At 35.4% G+C, this 14,584-nt stretch overlaps 1 protein-coding gene across 1 annotated transcript; it reads left to right on the top strand.

The window, feature by feature from the left end:
* Window positions 1-1,624: 1,624 nt before the first annotated feature.
* Window positions 1,625-3,169, top strand: LOC145098628 (uncharacterized). The gene has a single exon (XM_079036252.1). It carries the CDS (start codon window positions 1,625-1,627, stop codon window positions 3,167-3,169), a length of 1,545 nt encoding a protein of 514 aa, XP_078892378.1.
* The last annotated feature ends 11,415 nt before the right edge of the window (window positions 3,170-14,584 follow it).

Genomic DNA, 14,584 nt, shown 5'->3' with positions numbered 1-14,584 from the left:
TTACGGGAGCGGTGACAAGGATAGACATGTCGATTTGGGTTGCTGGATTTCAGAACGGCTATATGCTAAAATGATCCTGCCCTTTCGAGAGTCCTGACTGGCCGGAGCCTTATCAGATAGACATGAAGTAACAAAAAATAGTAAAAGCGTGAATACAATAAATAAGAATATTGAGTCATATATAAAGACTCAGACCCGTGATGAGAATACACCTTAATACCCAGAATGTTTTTGATCTCAAGGATTTAGATCAAATATTCCAACTAAAGTTTATACGTGCATAGATCCTATCACAACTAGGTATAGGTGCGCAACTACATTTTAATATGATCAGATCATATGAACTATTTAATTTAGGAGAAATATTTGATAGACTAAACTCTTGGAAATCCAAAATGTATAGGAATTCGACATGGCACATTCACGAGAATGGATAATCATCGAGGATACGGATGAAGAAGAGGAACTTTCATTCCCTATGATGTTAGGCGATCCTTACTATCCTGTAACTCCAACCACCTTTCATCCAATACCTTCTGACGATGGAGCACCGTTACCCTCTAACGAATAGGAAGAGAGTGAACCAATGGAAGAAAGCGAATCCATGGAGGAGACAAAGTCGGTGGCATAATCTCTACCAGCTCTGAACACTCTTTATCGTAAAGTTCCGGGAGGAGTAAAAATGAAACGCATTGCACGTAAATCTATACGGATATGGAAAAAGCTTAAGAAGAGTCAGAAGGCAACATCTTCAGGAAGTCATAGAGTTCAAGATGAACCTGCACGGATCGCACAAGCAGTTGATAAATGGGTGGCAGAAGAAAAAGCAGCCAAGATGTATGAGACTGGTCAGTCATCTCGACCACATCTCCCACATTCTTCTGAAGATAACACTTTATCTCAATTGTTTGAGAAAAGTGTGAAAATTGAAGATAAGATAGAAATTGTTGAAGGGAGGGCTACTCATCTCTCTGGAAGAGTACGAAGGCTAGAAGGACAAAGGACACGAGATCAGGAACCAGTGATGGATGTCCATCATCGTATAAAATTTTCTTATAATGACATGATTACTCATGATGCCAGGATTGCAGAGTTAGAGCTCTACAATCAAACCTCAAGAAATGAAGAACGCACGGGAAGTCTTGAGCAAAGAACTCAAGCACTTGAAGAGCAAGTGGTTAATGTCACTGATGTGTTGGGTCATCACTTAGGTTTCTGGTAGATAAGCTACAACTAGTGGTTATGTAAATAGAGAAAATCAGACTAGTTAAGGCGAAAAGAGGAACGTTTATAGCAAGGATGTAGAAAACCTTGCAAAATTTGCAATGTTTATAGAAACTTTTCTCTTATAAACCTAAATAAACTGATGTAACCACTAGTAACAATATGAAGCATACGTTATAGTAATCATTATGTTGTCTATTATGTTTTACGCTGTGAATAATAACTAGAGTATTTAGTACTCATGTATTAAATGATTAACAAAACTCATAAAAATTCTTATTATTTATAATAGGAACTAAAACAAAATGCCTAGAAGGGTAATCGGCTAAACCCTAACTGACCATCAGCACCACAACGACAACCACAGCCACCGCCAGAAATAAACCCCTCAATAAGTACAATGCAACTTGAAGAAATCATAGCTCAAAGAATTGCTATGGCTCTATCTAATGTCACAAGAGATGGAGTTAGAAATGAAGGCCATGTAAGGACCGCTAGAACATGTACCTACAAAGATTTTATGAATTGTAAGCCAAAAATCTTTCATGGAAATGAAGGGGTAGTGAATTTGACAAGGTGGATAGAAAAGACAGAATTCGTCTTTCAAATAAGCTTTTGTCCAGATGATTGTAAAATACGATTTGCAGCATGTACTTTCGCTGACGCATCACTTACATGGTGGAATATCCATGTGAATACAATGGGAATTGATGCTGCAAATTCCATGAAATGGGAGGAGCTAAAAATGATGCTAGTAGAGGAGTATTGTCCTAGGGAGGAAATACATAAACTGGAACAAGAACTGTGGACCCTAACCATGAAGGGTTCAGAGATAAAAGCTTATACCGCTAGATTTAATGATCTTGTTGTAATGTGTCCAGCACTTGTGACCCCTGAATATAAAAAGATTGAGCGATATATCTGGGGTTTAGCATCGCAAATCAAAGGCATGGTGATCGCATCAAAGCCTACGACTTATGACAACACCAAGAGGATAGCTCATCAGCTAACTCTCACAGAGATCCAAGGAACAGAAGTGGTCTCAAAGGCTGAGTCTCCCAAAGCTAGAACAAACAAGCGCAAGTTTAATAACAAGAATCCCAAACAATCATCCGAGAAAAGACAAGAAGTGGCAACCAACTACGCAACCACAACAGCAGTACCTACTCAACCAAAGTATGCATGGTGCAACCACTGCAACCGTCATCACCCAGGTGACTATTTTGTTTGTAGGAAATCCAAAAAGAAGGGGCATACTGCTAGTTACTGCAGGAGCACAACACATGCAACAGTCAATCAGCAAACAAATACTAGAACAGGTCGTGGTGAAGAAAGAAAGTGTTATGAGTGTGGAGAGGTTGGACACATCAAGAAAGAATGTCCAAAGTTAAGGATTCAAGGAGGCATAGGGTGTGGCAGGGCATTTGTGATCGGAAGCAGAGAGGCTATCCAGGACCCTTCGGTTGTATCTGGTACGTTTCTCATAGATGATTTATACGTTGGCATACTCTTTGACTCTGGAGTAGATCGAAGTTTTATAACTCCGACATTTAGAAAATTGTTGAGTCATAAGTCTAGCATATTAAAAGAAATCTATGAAGTAGAAATCGCTAACGGTCAAACTGAGAAAACACATGAAATCCTAGAAAACTGTCTACTAACTCTTAATAACTACCTTTTTCACGTCAACCTCATGCCAATGCATATTGGTAATTTTGATGTAATAATTGGCATGGATTGGTTATCTTCTCATCGCGCCGAAATTCTATTTCATGAGAAATCCATACGACTACCCTTACCAAACGGCGAAGCCCTGATTATTTATGGTGATAAGTCTGGGAAAAACCGCAAAGTCATCTCTTGTACCAAGACACAGAAATATCTACATAAGAAATGTAGCGCATTCTTAGCCCACATTGTAGATAAGAGAAGAAAGATAAAATAAATCAAGGACATACCTAAAGTATGTGATTTCCCTGACGTATTTCCTGAAGATCTACCTGGAATACCTCCCGTCCGACAAGTCGAGTTTCGAATCGACTTAATTCCAGGAGTAGCACCAGTAGCGAAATCTCCTTATCGGTTGGCTCCATCTGAAATGCAAGAACTGTCTAGCCAACTACAAGAACTTCTTGACAAAGGCTTTATTCGACCATGTTTTTCACCTTGGGGAGCACCAATCTTGTTTGTCAAGAAGAAGGACGGATCCTTCCGAATGTGTATTGATTATCAGGAGCTGAACAAGCTACCGATCAAGAATTGTTATCCGCTTCCAAGAATTGATGATTTATTCGATCAACTGCAAGGATCTAACTACTACTCAAAGATAGATCTTAGATCAGGATACCATCAACTCAGAATACAAGAAGACGACATTCAAAAAACAGCATTTAGAACTCGTTATGATCATTATGAGTTCTTAGTTATGTCTTTTGGATTAACCAATGCCCCAACAGTGTTTATGGATCTCATGAATCGTGTTTGCAAACCATACTTGGATAAATTCGTGATCGTATTTATCGATGATATATTGATATATTCACGAACCAAGGAAGAACATGGTCAACACCTGCAAATAATCTTGGAACTACTAAGAAAAGAAAAGTTGTATGCTAAATTCTCCAAATGTGAGTTTTGGATTAGAGAAGTACAATTTTTAGGTCATGTAGTTAGCAACGAAGGAATTCATGTTGACCCATCCAAAGTTGAAGCAATCAGGAATTGGGAAGCACCAAAGACGCCAATAGAGGTACGTCAATTCCTAGGACTTGCTGGCTATTACCGCAGATTCATAGAGAATTTCTCCAAAATAGTCAAGCCACTTACAACACTAACCCAGAAGGATACGAAGTTCAACTGGGAAGACAAACAAGAAGCTGATTTTCAGAAACTGAAGCAAATGTTGTGCAGTGCACCAATCCTATCCCTTCTAGAGGGGACAGAAGATTTCGTCGTATACTGCGACGCATCAAATCAAGGATTGGGATGTGTATTGATGCAAAGAGGAAAGGTTATTGCCTACACATCACGACAAATTAAGGTGCATGAGAATAATTACACTACCCATGATCTTGAATTGGGAGCTGTAGTTTTTACACTAAAAATCTGGAGACATTACCTATACGGTACTAGGTGTACTATTTTTACCGACCACAAGAGTCTCCAGCACATCTTCGACCAAAAAGATCTTAATATGAGACAACGAAGATGGGTCGAATTATTGAATGATATGAATGTGAGATTCGTTATCATCCTGGAAAGGCAAACGTGGTAGCAGATGCCTTGATCCGGAAACAATATATTAAACCCCGTTGGGTACAAGCATTAACTATAACTATCCATTCTAACCTCGCCGCACAAATTTGAGAATCTCAACTTAAGGCTCTAAAAGAAGAAAACATCAAGAACAAAGCTTTGCGAGGAATGGAAAAGCAACTTATACAAAAAGATGACAGAACGCGACACTTTATGAACCGAATTTGGACGCCTAAGTGCGGTGGAGTCAGGGACTTGGTCTTAGAAGAAGCCCACAAGTCCAGATATTTCGTGCATCCAGGCTCTGACAAAATGTACTTAGATTTAAAAGTACATTATTGGTGGCCAAACATGAAGGTAGAAATTGCTACTTATGTGAGCAAATGTTTGACTTGTTCTAGAGTGAAGGCAAAACATCAAAAGCCTTCAGGTTTACTTCAACAACCGGAAATACCTGAATGGAAATGGGAGCAGATATCAATGGACTTCATCACTAAGTTACCTAAAACTCCTAGTGGGTCTGACACTATTTGGGTGATAGTCGATAGGTTGAATAAGTCCGCCCATTTCTTACCAATTAAGGAGAACGACAAGATGCAAAAGCTGACTAGAGTTTATCTTAAGGAAATTGTTAGATTGCATGGAGTTCCAAGTTCTATTATTTCTGACCGAGATAGTAGATTCACTTCACGATTTTGGCAATCTCTAAAAAAATCCTTAGGAACACATCTAGACATGAGTACAACTTACCATCCACAAACTGATGGTCAGAGTGAGAGAACCATTCAGACTTTAGAAGATATGCTCCGAGCCTGTGTAATAGACTTTGGGGATGCGTGGGATACTCATTTACCGTTAATTGAGTTTTCCTACAACAATAGTCATCACACCAGCATCAAGGTTGCACCGTTTGAGGCTCTTTATGGACGAAAATGTCGTTCCCCAGTATGTTGGGCAGAAGTTGGAGATACGCAGATGGCCAAAGAACGTACAGGTGATACCTTACGTACTGGAACATAAATAATCCATGAGACAACTGAAAAGGTCGTGAAAATTAAGGATCGATTAAAGGCTGCACGTGATCGTCAAAAGAGTTATGCTGACGTAAGACGTAAGCCTTTAGAATTCCAAGTTGGAGATAAAGTAATGTTGAAGGTCTCTCCTTGGAAAGGTGTAATTCGATTCGGTAAGCGAGGCAAACTAAACCCACGGTGTATAGGACCTTTTGAAATTCTAACTAGAATTGGTTCTGTCACATACCAACTCAAGTTGCCTCAAGAGCTAAGTAATGTACACGATGTTTTTCACGTATCAAATCTCAAAATATGTCTATCCGATGACACTCTTGTGGTACTTCTCGACGAGATACAAGTCAATACCAAACTCAACTTTGTAGAAAGAACTTATCGAGATCAAGGATCAAGAAGTCAAACGATTAAATTAAACAAATTCGTATTCCCATAGTGAAAGTTCGATGGAACTCTTTGCGAGGACCTGAATTTACTTGGAAACGTGAAGATTAGATGAAAGAAAAATACCCCCAACTGTTTGACAAAACCCTATCCACAAGATAAATTTCAGGACGAAATTTTTCTAACGGGGGAAGAATGTAACACTAGTCAAAATAGGTCATTAGACAATCATATGTGATTATGACAATCATGTAATGTGATTATGTTAACATAGTAATGTGGTAAGATTTTTATGTAGTTCATGATAAATTCTAATACAAATATGAACTTTCTTTATGATACAAATCAAAGTGTACGTCCATACGATTCCAAAAATATAGAGAACGTCTGAATCTGACTTCGCATGAAGAAGTTATGATCAACCGAACACTATAAATCTCTATAATAAGAGGAATTTAAAATAGACTTAGAATTAGCTATTTAAGTCTAAAAGAGAGTTGTAGTACTCGTAAATACCTACGTGTATAAAGAACGTCAAAAACGGAGTTCGTATGCAAAGGTTATGGCCTTCCGAAGATTCAGCTTTCAGAAACCCTAAGTTAATTAAATTCGCGACGTGAGCTTTATGAAACTCACGACGTGAGGAGTCATTTATCCATATCTTGGAATCTAGAAGGTGTGACGAGGCTGCGAGGGGATAGAATCCAAACCCACAACGTGGACATCAAATTCACGACGTGAAACTGGAATTGCGACACCTTCTGAAGCTAGGAACGCAAATGGCAAGTCTACGAGGATAAGATCCTAAGTCACGAAGTGGGGGTCCAAAATCCTTTCTATAAATAGCAAGTCCGACTTCAGCCATTCTTACACCAAAACTTCTTCCCTTTCTCTCCTTTGCTGAGTCCATCTTGCATCCCGAGCCCCGATGATCTCGCACGCTGACCGTTTTGCTTAGATAACATAAAATCACGCTACTAGGGTGAGTTTCACGGCCCCACTTTCTAAATATTTCGGGGGGAAACGCATGCTAGTTATTGTATATATGTTATTATTATGTCTATATGATAGTATATAGTTATGATAACCGGGATATGATTGTTCTAAATATAACATTTTGAATATGTACAACTATTATTAACTTATCAGTATGTTAATTTACTAATGTAGATCTTGAGTTATACTTAGGATTCTATATATATGTTGTGTGCGATATAATACCGAAGTTATATTTGAAAGTTCTAAATGTTAAGTTATATAGTATGTTGCTATTAATAGTTTTATGTCAAGATAAAACTAGATATGTTATATGTTGTTATTATTAGTTTTATGTCAAGATAAAACTAGATATGTTATATGTTGTTATTATTAGTTTTATGTCAAGATAAAACTGGATATGTTATATGTTGTTATTATTAGTTTTATGTCAAGATAAAACTTGGTATTATTATTTAGAGTTTTATGTCAAGATAAAACTAGAAACGTTATAAGTTGTTATTATTGGTTTTAGCACTACTAGAATTTAGGCCTTTAACGATGCGCAAAACATGACACGTAGTGTTTTCTGATACGTAAAGGTGCGTGCTCTAATAATAATGTCATCTCCCACAAAATGTGAAGGATTTAGAGCACGCATTTTTGCGTGACCTAAAAATAGTGTCAGAAAAAACACGGAGGGCGCCCATTTAAAATAGCGTGTCGTGCAGGCATGTCGCTTTATAATTCTTAAAATGAACGCGCTGACTATTTATCTTATAACAAAATCGTTGGGATCTAGGGTTTTTTTTAAAAGGATGCTCTCTACAAGGTTCGCTACATCTTCTCACTTTCGCTCATCCCCGCTCACCTCTTCCCACCGGCGACCTCCGCTCACATCTTCCCGCGGGCGACCTCGAGCTCACCTCACCGCGACTGCGATGACTTCTCAAGTTTACAAGCCTTCATTTAAGAGCCAATTTAGGGTTCATTACATTGTGCCTGTATCAGACTTGCAAAGAGATTAAGGGTTTTTTGACTTCTCCTTATCGCCATCTATGAACTAATGAAGCCCTAGATAGTTACGATTCAAGCATCGTGTAGGGTAAAGGTGGCCCTGCCTCCTCCACAAATTAACTCGCTAGATATCTTCGTTGTTCCTCCCATAAGGTAAGTTGATGGTCCCTCGTTCTCGCTCTCTCTTTTATTTTTCTTGAAATTTCTTCTCCATTCTCCCTTTTTCTATTCTCCCTTTTCAGCTGAATGATGTTTCTCTGTTGAGAAAACATCAATTGATTCCATAAATTAGAGGTCCAGTTGTTCGAGTTTCTTTAGTTTTTGAATTTATTTACTCGCAAATTGATAGAATGGATGAAGTGGAATTGAAAAGGTGCACTTCGTCTTTTTTTGATGGAAAACTCGTCCATCCTTAGCTATATTGAGTTGTTTACATAAATTATGTTAGTAAGTTTTGCAGCGCAAATTCCCTTGAGATTTTTTATTGTAGGAAAATTTTGTTTGATTTGAGATTGATTGGTTTGACCTATTAATCCCTGACTTAGGGCTAGCAAAGGGAGATTCTTAATAATTTAGGGATTCAAATGCTTGCTTTTAGGAGTAATTTAGCTAGGTACTTTATGCAGAACTTTTATCTGTTTCATTGGGATTATATTTATCTTATGTATTCCCAGGAAAAAGAAGGCGAGGTTTCAAAAGGGAAAGAAGGTGAAACCTAGAGAAAAAGTGGTGATACCTGTAAATGTTCCCCAAGTTGCTGAAGATGAACCTACTGAGCTGAAAGATACCCATCTAGTTGTCAAAGCTCGGTCAAAAAGACAGAATCAAGATAAAATTGGACTCATTACTGAAGAAAATGGATATCTTCTGGATTTTGTAGCTGTTGCTGAAATGCATTCTAGGGTGTTTTTAATCTCCATTTTTCTGTCTTCAGATTTTGATCATATTATGTATATGTTTATGTTTAGTTTTACTTTTGACAGGAGAATAAGACACTGGAAGATGATAAAACAAGAAACTATAATGGAATTCAGCTTGAAGGGAGCTCTAATAGAAAGGAAAAGATGTATATGATGAAAAGCAGGAGGTCTTTTAGTGGGAAGCACAGGTAATTAGTATTTCTCTTCTCGTGTAAACAACCAAATTTGTAGTATGCTTCATTGGTTTATTTGTAAATGTTCATTCGAAGTTATAAAATTATTTCAATTTGATGTCGAACCTTCTGTTGCTTTTTTGAGATAGTTTTAAATAATAACATAAAAATGAAAATAAAAGTGAATTTTTGGTGGCTCGGTATGAACTTGATAACGTTTGATTTTTTCAACCAACATTCACATTACAGAGCTACAAGTTACTGGAAATTGAGCATTGTGTTATTGGAAGTCCTTTACTGAAACTTTGGAGGAAGCCACTGTTATAGTCCCATCTATCAAGGTACTTTTCATTTTGTTTTAAAATACCAGTAGTCGAATATGATTTAACTTTGAATTAATTTAGAGTAACACATTGAACTATTGGACTATATAGTAGATAGTCATTTGAATATTTGATTTAAAAGTTGAGATTAGTTAGATACTTTTACTATTTGTGCAATGATTAGTCTTGATGTTTGTGGTTTGCCATTTCTACAAGTGTCTGTAAAACAGAGGGGAACTAAAAAGGTTAAATAAAACATAAACATATATATAGTTACAAATTAAACGGATTTAAAAAATACCGTATAATGTTTACAAATGTGTAAATCGTTTTGCTAGAATTTGGGACTATATTTTGTTGTAGTTTTTAAGTTATATCTTACGTATCAATTATTTACAAATAAAAAATGATAAAATTATTGTTGGATGAACCAAATTCAATCAAACTTAATTTATTTATAAAATATATATTAATATAAAACATAATAAAAAACTTTAATGGGTTAAGCTTAGTATCAGATTCTCATGATTTTGTTATCTTATATCAAGGATAAAGAGGTTAAGTATTTGAGTGTGTTGAGAGCATCATTGGTGTCAAGGAAGGAAAATGGTAAACTACAATGGGCAAAACCATATCATCGAGTCTCATCTGATTCTTCTATCAATTTACACCTGTTTGTTGTTTTTTTTTTAAATTTAGGGGGACGAAACCTCTTTTCTTCCAAGCTTCTTAAGGTTCAATACTTTCTATTTTATCTAGTGCTATTTCGCATCGTGATTGAAACTAAAGATAATCACTTCTCTTCCTCTTTCTGACATGTAAAAATAATTATGAGAAGAACACCCTGTATTTTTTCATTCTTAAGTTACAACCTAAGTTCATAATATCTTTTATTTTAGTTTTTTTTTTTGGATTATTTATGAGTTCTTTGATCATCAGAGTCAAAATTATACTCAAAATTTGTTACTTTTCTGTTTTACTACCTAATTTCATGTTAATTTTGATTCTAATATGTGCTTTCTTGGATTACGTAGGTTATGTATGATAGTCACAACCATATATGCTAATAGATTCATCAAACTTGGCATCACTAGTATTGTAAGGAGGGTAAAATAGGAAGGAAATTTTGTCCTTAGTATGTGATCTTTAAAATTTTTGTATACTTTGAAAGTGATAATATTGAAGTTTCCACTAATCTCAGTTATTGGAAAGTTTCTACTTTCTTAGAAGTTGAGAAACTAGGGCAGGCAAGTCCAGCTCCTGCTAGTCTTCCTATCAAGAAAGATGTTGCAAAGATCATGTATACAAGTGGCAGCACATGTTTAACAAAGGTTGGATTTTTCCCTTATTGTCCTAGGCTGCATCTGTATTATTATAAACATTAACATTTGAAAAAAAAATGTTTGTTACTATTCCTAAGGTCAAATCTTAGGAATAATTTATACACTATTCTTGCATATGTTCCTTTTTTGGTTCGTATTTTTTCTACTTCACTTTATTTTTTTATTTCACTTTACTTTAACCAATCAGGTGAATTTTTTTACTAGTTTTATTGTCGAATCTAGTTTCTTTAATCTGCTACAGGTCGAATTAACTGATAATTCAGAGAAATTGAAGCTTAGGTCTGAAATTAACCGATTAACTGATAATTCAGAGAAATTGAAACTTTAAAATGCTGAATTAATGATAAGACTAAATATATACTTTTATTATGTTACAAAATAAGTGGAAGGAGGTATTGTCTCTGAGCACCACTAACCTGGTATAAAGAGTGGATAACAGTTCAGGAGAATTATATGAAACCAGCAAAAATACAATCATAAACACAAACACAAACACGTGTCAACTTCGTGACTCAAGTCCAAGGGCTGATGTTGTGGTTGCTGGCTAGCTACTCAAGTTTTATAATCCATTATCCTATGACAAACATACAAACAAACGATAAAGTAATGTTTTTAGTTGTTGGGTTTTGTTTTTTTCCCAAGATTTTTGGAGTTATTTGATTATCTAACAGGATATAGTTGGTTAGGGTGATATAAGAAATGAGTCCAAGGGTTTTAGAGTTTGGTCTGAATCTGATTATATATGGTGGTTTTAGATTTCGAGGGGCAAATCTGGAATGTTTATTTAGTTCCATATTTTGCATTGAAACTCATAGAGTTTAGTGTAATTATAGCATATGGTCTGTCTCTCTGTTTGTCTGTGTGAGATTAATATGAATTCAGGTTGGCATTTGCATTAGTTGTAGGATTTTTATTTTTGGTAATAAACTTTTATCCTTTTTTATATTTGTGATGATTATGTGATTTATGTTTATATTATTCCCCACAAACTGTTTACAATACTAATAATATTCATATTGAATTTTAATGTTTTTAGGTTGTTATTACAAATCTTGAGGGCGGTTTAGTAACAGAACATGAGGTAAAGAAATGGTCAGATGCACCAGGGGATAATCTTGTCAAACATTTTCCTTAAACTACAAGGTTGGCATTTTATTTTATTAATATTTATATTTTTTACCGTGTTCATGTCTTCTTTTTTTGGTCCTATAATATTCTTTATTTTTAATTAATTAATTTTGGCTTTTATCCTTCACAAATTCTTTATCTTTTACAGCGACTTAAAACATAGTGGCTTGAATCCTCTCTCTGGAGAAGGAAAACACTTGGTTCCATTCAAGGTCAGATTTATTTTCAAAATGACGAGTTGTACCCTTGTAGTTTCCAAGATGAACTTCAACATAAGGGTCACAACTACCAGTAACATCTTTTGCAGGTAAATCCCTAGCTTTCACCACATGGACATACATGTATTGCATTTGTCATTATTCAATTCAAAATCGGGTAAAAATCCTTTTAATCTGTGAAAGAATTGATAAAAAGCAGTTTAAAAAAGTTTACATCTTTGGATAAAAGTGCCTCCATGCTAACATCCATCTGAGGATTAACAGTTGCTAATTTCATTGACACAAACTACAACCAAAGAGAACCCAATTTATTTGAAAGAAAAAATCAACATATTTTGGTATTTTTACAAAGAAGTTAAGTACTAGATTAATCTTTAATAACCTCAACTTGTCTCTGTAAGGACTGTATGTAGGTTATAATCTCATCAAGCATTACAACTTTTCCTGTGACCTATAAAATGAAAAACACCATCTTAATTTACATTCAAGAAGTGAAGAAAAATGATAAAAACTGAAGCTTTTTGAGCCATTTTTTATGTTTACCTTGTTACAACTAGGAACAAGATCTTGAAGGAACTTCATCCTCTCACTAATTTTCTCTCTTGATACCTGAATTTGTCAAAAAAGAGAAAGAAATGTGAGATGGGTTTTATGAATTGCATTTATATTTATAAATATTTCACTAATTGTGGTGAATTTAAAGGACTGTTATAGGACAAATTGTTGGTGCTGTTGTTTCCATTAATGCGGGATTGAGGTGAAATCCCTCGGGAATTGCATATACTTCCTATCCTACCAACCAATTCCTTGAGAACAATGCTCTGACCACCATTACCTCAAAGATATCTCTCTGGTCCAATGAATTCTCACAATTGAGGTTAAAGAAGCAATTAGGAAGCTGCTTTGAGCTACAATTCAGCTCACTTCCTTGAATTCCCATTCCAAAGACGGAATTCCAGCCTTGGGGGATTCCATTTCCTTCATTGGTGAAAAACTTCTCCTTTTCCATAATTGAACTGGAATTCCAAATGGGATTATACTTTCTTGGCAAATCTCCTAATGGGTGTCTGGTTTTGAAGAATTAAGTAAGAAAGATTGAAACTTGAGGGTGGAATTGATAGTTTTTTCGGTTCTTGGAATTCACTCAAGTATGTGAAAGATAAAAGGGTAGTGTATGTGAGAGAGAGAGAGAGAAAGAGAAAGAGAGAGAGAGAGAGAGAGAGAGAGAGAGAGAGAGAAAGAGAGAGAGAGAGAGAGAGAGAGAGAGAGAGAGAGAGAGAGAGAGAGATTGGTAATAGGGGAAAGGAAAATGAAGAGGAAGCAATGAAAAAACAAACATTAAAAAGTAGAAGAAATATTTGACTTTGCATTTCTTAGATGTAAGTTAATTTATATAATTTAGTTTTAAGTTATCATACAAATTTATTTACAATAATTGTATTGTACAAAGAAGTGATCAAAACTTATGGATTTCGTATTTACTGATTTATGTTATATCAATAATTTTTTTTTGGTGAGACGTTTTTTATGGAATCATCTAGAAAAATTTCTTTTATGATTTTTGATAGCAAAATTTCTTTATATGATTTTGCAGGTGAGCTTATCTCCTATGACCTTTCCTCCACCCAGGTGGGGTTTGGTCGGTTACAGAAAACATCGAGTCAGTGAGAATGTTGAAGTGTGTTGGATGGGGTGTGATGGCCAGCCATAAAAGTGGCGAAACAGAGGATACTTTTGTTGCAGATCTTTCAGTTAGTTTGTCAACAGTAATAATATTAATTAATATTTTTAGCAAAATTTGAGGTAGTGTTTTGTTATGTTATAACTTATAAATGATACTTATTATGGGAATTTGTGTGTGAAACATGGTCAGATTAAAACTGGAGCTCCTTTTTGTTCAAAACGACTTGCAAAATACAACCATGTAATCAAATTCATCTTTACTTGTATTTATGTAAATGAGTTACTTGAATATATTTATAATTTTAATTTGAAAACTGAAGCTTCTGAGGATAGAAGAAGAGTTGGAGCAGCAACTCGAGATATCATATATTGAGTGAGATGGGCCAATGTACAACTGTTTATCCATATAATCAACTGTTTGGAGCACTAGTATTAAAGAATTATGAAAGGCAAGATGCAACTTTACTTGGTTGGAATTTGATGTACATAGCAGATTAGATGTAAATTTATATATTGTAAGAAATAGAATTGTATGACATTAAATTTATGCAATGGATTCTATTTTTTGTATATGATATTTTATTTTCTATTATGAAACATTAAATACAAATTTAATTTGAAAATAAGTAAATCTATAAATAATATTTTTTTAAAACATTTAAAATTATGATACGCAAAAATGTGTGTCATCTTCATTTATGACATGGCCTTTCTTGACAGGGGCTTTCTTGATACGCATTGCGTGTCATTAACATGCACGTCGTAAGGTTACGACACGCAAATGCATGTCGTCTTGCTTTATGACAGGGTCTTCCTTGATACGCATTGTGTGTCGTAAACGCGCGTCGTAATTGCGCGTCGTAAATGAGCGTCAGTGCGTCGTCTCTCTTTATGACAGGGCCTTCCTTGACGC

The sequence above is a fragment of the Lactuca serriola genome, chromosome 4, assembly GCF_051521515.1.
Source record: "Lactuca serriola cultivar US96UC23 chromosome 4, Lser_US96UC23_V15, whole genome shotgun sequence".
NCBI lineage: Eukaryota > Viridiplantae > Streptophyta > Magnoliopsida > Asterales > Asteraceae > Lactuca > Lactuca serriola.
This window is presented reverse-complemented; position numbering and strand designations above follow the sequence as displayed.